This window comes from Lepisma saccharinum, chromosome 1 (genome assembly GCF_977018435.1).
Source record: "Lepisma saccharinum chromosome 1, izLepSacc3.1, whole genome shotgun sequence".
Lineage (NCBI taxonomy): Eukaryota > Metazoa > Arthropoda > Insecta > Zygentoma > Lepismatidae > Lepisma > Lepisma saccharinum.
This window is the reverse complement of record NC_139229.1, coordinates 123,451,703-123,460,651: the sequence shown is the minus strand read 5'-3', so window position 1 is coordinate 123,460,651 and position 8,949 is coordinate 123,451,703. Positions and strand designations below refer to the sequence as shown.

At 36.1% G+C, this 8,949-nt stretch overlaps 1 protein-coding gene across 2 annotated transcripts; it reads right to left on the bottom strand.

Moving 5' to 3' along the window:
• Positions 1-356: 356 nt before the first annotated feature.
• On the bottom strand, positions 357-2,653 carry LOC145987810 (uncharacterized). Of its 2 annotated transcripts, XM_083122535.1 has the most exons (4): positions 2,614-2,653; positions 1,010-1,162; positions 906-973; positions 357-536 (listed from the first exon to the last, which is right to left on the bottom strand). In XM_083122535.1, the coding sequence occupies exons 1-4, from the start codon at positions 2,617-2,619 to the stop codon at positions 434-436; spliced, it is 330 nt and encodes a 109-aa protein (XP_082978661.1). In that variant the 5' UTR covers positions 2,620-2,653; the 3' UTR covers positions 357-433. The 2 variants fall into 2 exon arrangements, with proteins under 2 accessions (XP_082978661.1, XP_082978651.1); XM_083122525.1 differs by having other exon boundaries at positions 906-1,162.
• Positions 2,654-8,949: the final 6,296 nt, after the last annotated feature.

The following is an 8,949-nucleotide window of genomic DNA, read 5'->3' as shown; positions in this document are numbered from 1 at the left end:
GTTGCAATAATCATCAAGAATGAATTATATCATCAAGGGGATTTGCAATAAAACATTTTGCCAATCAGAATTTTCCTTCATGCAGAAAATATATGCCGCTGATTCAATAGGATTGTGGCTTTATAATAACAGACTCGGGAACACATAGTGTATATATAGATACTACACCTCAAAATCGAATAATGGCATTACATGTATAGTGCTACAGAAGGACTAAAATGTAATTCAGTCGAAATGATCCTTAATGTGTTTCATTAATGAAAAATCAGAAACTCGGAAAATCTTAATACATGGGTTAATTCAGTCTGTGGCTGTTGTACCACTTAAGGAAGGAATAAAAGCAAAGATATGATTCGATAATTTATTTATTTACATACTGAAGATTTGATGGTCTTACAACTCCAATTCAACAGCAGAAAGCTAATTTCACCATTTAAATGGTTCCTGGAGCAGGGGCAGTGTTGATGTGAGTGCTGCCAAGAAGATGTCCTGGAAGGGGAGCAGTGTGGACAGCGCCTCTGGTGGCAGCTACGTATCTGGAAAAAACGAATTAATACATAGTATTAGTACAATTTTCACACTGATAGAAATTGCGAATACTGACAATCTCTTGTTACTCAAAATAATTTGATATCCTCAGAATTGGAAATATACCTCCAAGTTGAACGGCAAAGTAAACTATCGTATTGCTGCAAAATATAAAAACTTGTATATTTCTTTCATAAATGAAATACTTTAGCATATTGGTAAATTTGCTTCAGATAGATTGAGTTTTTGTTTTATTTCTACTTTGAAAATATATAAATCATAATTAACTGCAGAACAGGAACGTCTCAACGCTCTCTTCATAAATTTCGCTGTATATTTCACACAATACAAAGAAAAATATATTAACGTAAACTTACGGAGCACCAGCAACTGGGGCAGCAATTGGGGCTGCAAGAGGAGCGGCGATGGGAGCGGCGAGAGGAGCGGCAATGTGAGCTGCATAAGGAACGGCGAGAGGAGCAGCCCATTGAGCGGCATAAGGAGCGACTACTTGAGCGGCGAGGGGGGCAGCCAGTGGAGCACCAAGGGTCCTATAGGTGGCGATTCCTGGCAGAGCAGAAATCAAACCGCCTGCAGAAGCGGCGGCCACGACGGCAAGGAGAACAATCACGAACTGAAAGTGAACAGTAAAAATGGCGTAGTTATTTATGCCAGAAGCTCTATTGAGAACACATTATATCAATACAATATTTTATTCTACAACCAAAGTAGAGCATTTATATATTAATAATTGCATGCAAGTAACAATGTTACAACAGCACTTTTTGTGAATTTATACTGAGTATCATGCAACATAGCAATGATTTCAGTACCAGTTTTACACTCATACACGTATAGTACAGCTAGTTGAGCTCATTTGATCATTATGGCCTTCCCGATGGCGCAGTGGTAGCGTCTTTTCCTTGTAATAAATGGGTGCCGGGTTCGCTACCCGGTGAAGGTACAATTGGTTCGGATCCCACTTTAAACTGTAGGTTCAGTCCCGATTAGCTTTTCTGTGCATAAAATGGACTTAAAACACCAAGTTAATCAATCTAATAAACATTCATCTTCATTGTAGCGATTATCCAGATTGGCAAAGAAGCAACATAAAGTAAGACAAGTACATGATTTTAAAATGTTTTAAAATTAAGAAATTGTATTGTCTTTTCAGATAATAGTAGTAAAACATTTCACAAACAACAGCTATTTTGAGAAATTTTCTCCTACCCCGCTAGCCTTTCTCTATCTTCGACTATGTTTATAAACTACCATTTGATCATTATCTTGCTCTAATTTTCTTTGCTCAAATATTTCGTCACAAGTTCCACACTAACCCTCAATGATTGATCAATGGATTTAAATTACTGCTTTAACATTGTCAGAAATATTAGAACTATATGCTATCATGTGTAATTTTGTGTTCCTGAACACATGCAAATATTCGGAGGAATTATTTATAGAAGGAGAGTTAAACTTGAAGATGTTCCTGAAATGTACTTTTCGATCTACTTATGTTGCATGGAGGATACAATGAAGTGAGACTTATTACGTGCTTAGTAGCGATATCAGTAATAGAAAAATTGTTGAATTTTGAGTTATTTTGAATTAGAAATGTCGCCATAAGTTAAATGTATTACTTTCAATTTTGACATCTTGGAATTCAATATTTTAATAAATATTATTAGTCAAAAGTAAATGTTAATAAAACAAACCGTGAAGTATTCATTATAATGTATTATATTATTTCTTATATGTGCGATAAATGAAGTCTGAAAAATGGAATTGAACGTTGAACCCTTTGTAACGAAATTTATTATTGTTTTTAAGGTATTTCATCATCTTCACTCATATAACTCTGAATCAATCATAATTCAATAAATCAGACAATTATGTATATAAAAGCTAATGGTTAAAAAAGTAGTTCCTTGTAGATACAAAGAAAACCACATCAATCTAATTGCTACTTACAAATTTTAATTAATATGTGTAAGAATTTGTAGCTCCAGTGAAGGTATGGTACTAGTAAAGAACTTCTACGTAATTGTTACTGGAGTGGCAAAGTATACTCAATATGTTTCTTACCTTCATGGCTAGTGAGTAAATTGTCTTCTGCGTTCCTGAAATGAACTGAAGTAATGATTCCAGCTGGCACAAGCACTTATATACCTGTTCACCAGACAAACGGCATTGAAAGAGGTAATGACCTTCTCTTTGCCTCCATCCACACGCTGGAGACAGGAGAATTTTTTGAATTGTAGGAAGTTCTGGGCGTGGTATTACGGCCGTGAACTTGGTTATTATACAGAATAGCCTCTTAGTTGCACATGTTCTAGAATTTCTATGCGGAAGATAGATTTGATAGAGATTAGCGAAGCGATAACGTGCTGAGAATATAACTATGTGTGTGAGTTAGCAAAGCCATTGTAAGGTAAAGTTCGTCGTTCATACAGTACCGTGCCACGAAGGCACATTTAGAGGAGGGGGTTATTGCCCCACATATTCTCGATCTCGGCCATTTTGGAGTTGATGTGATCAGCAGCAGGCTCCTGCCACTTTTATCCCCTAGGGTTGCCCTCAGGTACCCATTGATTTGAGGCTGGGTGAGCTCCAGAGTGCTTTATGCGGGGACAACGCCGGAAAAATTCCGACCTTAGGAATTTAGACACCCACCCCGGGAATCAAACCTGGGTCTCCCGCGTGGCAGCCAGACGCCCACCGCGGCTCCTGTTAGCAAATTCATGATTGAATTTATTTAATTTTGTACTATCATTGTAAGAGAGGTCAAATTACAGAGCTATGGAAAAAAAAGACAAGGCAGTTGGAGACGGTGTCCATTGCCATCCCCAACACCATGTAGTCACTTAAGACTGGAAATACTTAAAATTGAATTTTCTTGACTCCAAGCGAAATATGAAAATCGCACTTCGAAACGAGCGAGTATTAATCAGTGAATCTTCACACCATGAGAGCGGTACGAAAATATAAACCTGAAATGGATTAACTATTATTTGTACATTGTATTTGTATTAAAGTACACTGAAAATACAGTATCCTGAAAGAAACAAAAAAAAAAACAGTTTGAACATCAAAATCTTAAGTGATAGCAATGACGAATTATGACGTTCTCTTGCAGGACAGAGCAAGAGCGAAGAGGGGGAGGGGAGGGCAGTAAACTTTTTTTTTAATTCATTTGTTGTAAGTTATAATTTGAAGTTGCGTTAATTTACAAATCACTAGTTTAAAAAGTTTGGCTTGCGGCCAACTGATCATTTATGACCAAAAAGTAACTTAATTTCTACTTTTATGTGTACACATCGTCGGCTGAATGCAGTATCGTCGTATCTCCACTTTTCTTCGGAAATGAGTTGACATTGTGTTCCGTACATGTTAATGCATCACGTTCCGAAACGACGTATCTGGATGTCAAGTGAAGTGAATTATCAGCAATAATACAATGTTTGCGAAAATCGTATACAGCAGTGTTTTGAGAAAATGGCCACAAAATTTTCCTTACACAATCTTCAATTGTTTATTTTACCCTATAGGAATGTAATATCTCGTGTGAATGAGCCCTTCAAGACCTTTCTAACGCCGTCCAGATCACTTCTAGAGATGACCTGATTGCCGAAATATTACATTTCAAAATTAATAAGATGTTGAAAGAAATTGCCAAAATCAATCATTTTGCACCACTGTAATTTCGGAAATACAAAAGATATGGATCTACAACTGTGCAAATTTTCCTACCTCAGCTGACACGTCCAGTATCCCAAATTTCAAATGAATCAAAAAACGTAAAGAGCTAAATTATTTTGTCTGTATTGAAACAACACTGCAATCATTGCATCTATATGTGTGGGGAAGGGCAGTGAGGGGACGATGCGCGATTCTTTAAGGATTATCCATAATCAGTGCCGAGGTAAACGCACTCCACTGGTTATAACTTGCTATTGTCCAAATATGTTTATTATTGCTTTAATTTCAGTTAAAATATTAGCAGGAGTCTTTACAAATTATCCCCTTATATTATAAATTCTATACAATTAGTCCAAACAATACAAAAATCTGGAAAAACTATTGAGTTTACTTGTGTTAAAGCACATAGTAATATTACAGGCAATTACCATGTAGATGAATTTGCAAATAAAGCAGCATGCCTTTCAAATATTACGAACTTATCATTATATTAATACTATACTGATCTTTTCCCTAGAGTAAAGGAGAAAATTTTGAATGAATGGTTTGATTGTTGTCGAAATGAACTTACAACAGTTGTAGAATCATACAGACAGACCATTTGCTGAACTCAAAACACAAACCATGGTTTCATCATGTTCGTGATACGAGAAATGTAATTAATTGTATTAATTAATAGACTGAGATCGGGTCATTTGTGTAGAGTCACTCGGTGGAATACGCCCAATTTTTTTGGGCGGTTTATAGCTTCGCTGAATAAACGAGTGTCGCAATGAAAAGGATGTCAAATGAAAGCTATATGTTTTGTTATTGTTACCTATAAGTTTTATTACTGTAAGTCTTATAGCAAAAGAACCATAGAAAAATAAACAGATGAATGACAATTTAGGAAAATCACCCCCTGTTTACCATTAGGGGTAAAATGCCCAATACAAGAAACAATTGTTGTAATACTTGACATGACATATTTAAAGGAAAATAATACACAGCAGTAACTGGAAGATTATTAACGAATGTTTCGTAAACAGAACGTCATTTGTACAGACAAGCATAGCGTTTCTAACAAAAATTATTAATTTATTTTGAATTTACCATAGCATCTTTTACTGTTTACATTTGTGAGAAATTGCATTGCACGTTGGACACATGGACGTGAATTTGGTACATATTTCATGCATCCACATACTACAACGAATACACTGATCCAGTCACATTGTGGTCCTTTCTTATCATAATTATACCCATGGGCATATTGTATTTAATTTCTGTGGGCATATCACCCCACAGCTACAAGCAGAAAATTGAATCACTGGGTTGCCAACTCTGAGCACCATTTTTCAGATATGTTTCCCTGACTCTTGATATTTACACCAAATATAATTCAGTTTCTTTCTCTCTTGTGAATATTATTGCACACTGTTAATACAGCAACGTCCAAAAAATTATTACCTCAAAAATTGTCTTCTTACCTCATGAAATTAACCCTGGATGGCTTCAGATTTTCCTCACAAGCTAGAAACTTGCTGCCTCGTCTCACCACGGAGGGCGCTTTCAAACAAGAGTCGGAGAGTTGCTACAACATTATCGTTGCGCGAGATACGAGGGGGTGGGCATATTCCCCCGAGTGACTCTACTAGGCAATATTTATCCTGAATTGGAATAACGAACAATAAGAAATGTGAATGTAATGTAAAAAAGGCCCATTTACTCATATTCAACACGCTCAACCTCAACTGCATAAAGCAGGATCTACCATACAGAGGCACAGTGAAACCAAGCTGTTATCAGAGTCCATTATTCTAGGAAATTAGTTACGAATTCAAAACCAGAAACTTAGATCTTTTCCTTTTTATTTTAACAGTGCAAAGTACTTTTATAGAATTGTAACAATCAAAAAGTAAATAAATTCCCTTTCTTTATATATCCATAATCACACAACTGTATGATATGCAACTGAAATTTATATTCTACAACTTAAATTGACAAGTAATTAGGGGTCAATGCGTGTATAGTGAATGCGGCCATACGACCGAGAATTCTAAGAATAGGTTCCTCAATACCCAAACTAATATTAATTTAATTAGAAGTTAGAATAACAAAAACCTAATATAGGGTAAAGAAATGAACAAATAAACTATAGAATTTTAAAGGAACCACACTACGTAAATTCCCCATCATATCGCCACACTTACCATACACGTTTACAGTCAGAGCTACACCGCTCTTTCCCCAGTGACCGTCGCCTCAAGACAAACCGTGCTCGTTTTCTCCTGGCGGCTCTGAGCATAACAGCCAATCAAATCCAGGCATGACATCAGTTGCAATGTTACCAGCACATTCAATGCATTTGTGGGCAGAGGGTTATAACATGGCTGGGAAAGTGCAGATGCACAACATATAATACTGGAATGCCCAAAATATAATAGAGAGAGAAATATCTTGTATAAAACTTTAACTAACTCTCTAGCCTTCTTGCTCCCTAAGGTTCATGGCTGCAGCAACACAGGCCTTCAATCTATCCACTCTTTTCCATCCCTACCAATTTCCTTTAGGTCAATTTCAACATTATCCCTCCATCTTCGTCTTGGTCTTCTTACTGGTCATATACGGGTGGGCCATAAGTCAGTTGTCAAAAATGCATTTGGTTAAATAACACTAAACAAATGAAAATACAAATGGAAATACAAATGTAATTTACAACATAGGTATTACATCCTATACATGTAGTGTTCAATGAACCTACAAAAGGTGCTCAAAGTGGTTTCCATGCTGTTCTATGCAAACATTGCATCTGTTCAACACTGATGTAGGCCTACAAATTTTGTCGGAAATCTTCCTGGACTGTAGGTTTTCAAATGCTGATTGGATTCGTTCCTTCAGATGCTCAACATCACGAACCTTGCCGGGAAAACTTCATTTTTTAGTATTGGGATCGGCTTTTGGTCGGATTGTGTACAACTCGCAAAATTCAATACGCCTATCCGGATCATCTTCATTTAGGTCTTGCAGTAAAATTGGCCTATATGGTTTCAATTTCAGTGTTTTCTGCATCCTTCGTAGGCTTGTTCTTGCAATTCCATACTCATTGGACGCTTTCCTTTGAGATTTAGTCGGTGATTGCACAAAACATTCTCTTCTGTAGTGACAGACTTTGGCCTACCTGATCGAGGAAGCTTCGCTACCGACCCAGAATCTTCAAATCTTGAATTCAATTTGCGTACATCTTGTCGAGATGGAGGATTGATGTTTGGAAAATGTTCCACAAACATATCATAAACATCACTGTAATTATGGTTATGTTTCCACCATGCTTGCAAAACAAAAACACGCTGTTCTGTAGCTAACTTTCTATTCATTGTTTCTCAGATAACAACAAACAAAAACACGACACAACAAACAATCAATGTCACACAAAAACTCACACAAGACTCCAATAACTGCTAGTGTCGACTGACTTATGGGTAATACGCACTAGTAAAGTTCACAACTGACTTCCACTAGGCTAGGCAAAACAAAGTCTAACGATTGCTAGCTAGTGACAACTCACTTATGGCCCACTCATAAAACTTTATGTAATCTAAAGGTTCAATTTTCAACAAATTTGTCAAGTTTGGTTGTTAATCCAGATGTGGGGATGGGTTAAAGTTTGTTGTCATTTTTAAGGAAGTGTAGCGTACAATTGTAATGGGGGACGTTTATTTGTTATGGTTGTTTCTTAATCTAATATCTATGAATTAGAGGGGGAAAACGGATATTTTAAAATGTAAATTAGTAACGAAGGTTTCATATGGATATTGTAATGGACAAAAAACGGCATAAAAGCTGTTAGGTCCAAAATAAAGGAATGAATGAATAAAAGAATGAATAAAATATTAGCTCAACAGTTTTAAAAATTCCCGCTTTTAAATGTTTCTTTTAGTATTAAAAGAGATATTATCGATATTATACATGCATTTGCTACTCTGTTTTTAATATCTTTGCATTGTACCCACCTACGTAATTTAAGATTACTTGCTAGTTGGATGATTTTAGTTACCTCTGTGACTAAGACAATAAGCGATTAGCTTCCGATCTCACCACAAAACTCTTCTTTTTTAGTCCTGGTTTGGGTGTTCTTTCATGTTCTTTCATCCAGTTCATCTAATCAACAATTGTAATGAAGGGGTCCAGGGTTCGATACCCGTTGGAGGCACATAAGTGGTTTGTTCGGATCCCACTTTAAACTGTAGGCCCAGTCCCGATTAGCCTTACTGTTCTTAAAATGGACTCAAAACACCAAATCAATCAATCTAATAAACATTCATCTTCATTGTAGCGATTATCCAGATTGGCAAATAAGCAACATTGAGTAAGACAAGTGCATGATTGTAAAATGTTTTAAAGTTAAGAAACTTTATTGTCTTTTCAAATAATAATAGTAATACATTCCAGAACCAACAGCCATTTTGAAAAATTTTCTCCTACCCCGCTAGCCTTTCTCTATCTACGACTATCTTTCTAAACTACCAGGAAGGTTCGCTATGTTAAAAACAATCTTTCATATCATTTATATGTTTTAAAATATCGACTTCATATCTACGAATTTACGTCACTTATCGTTATGACAAAACTTTAAACCGGCCACTTAGATCACCTACGCCTCTCGAACTAGGCGCTTTATTCGAACCTTTCATTTACCAAGTTGGAGACAAAGTGATATGTTAATATTTTCTGTGAGTTTAG

Excerpts from the sequence above, each read along its gene's own strand:
- LOC145987810 (XM_083122525.1), bottom strand. Across the intron at positions 537-905 it reads GCCCCAGTTGCTGGTGCTCC|ATACGTAGCTGCCACCAGAG; the intron begins GTAAGTTTACGT and ends CGTTTTTTCCAG.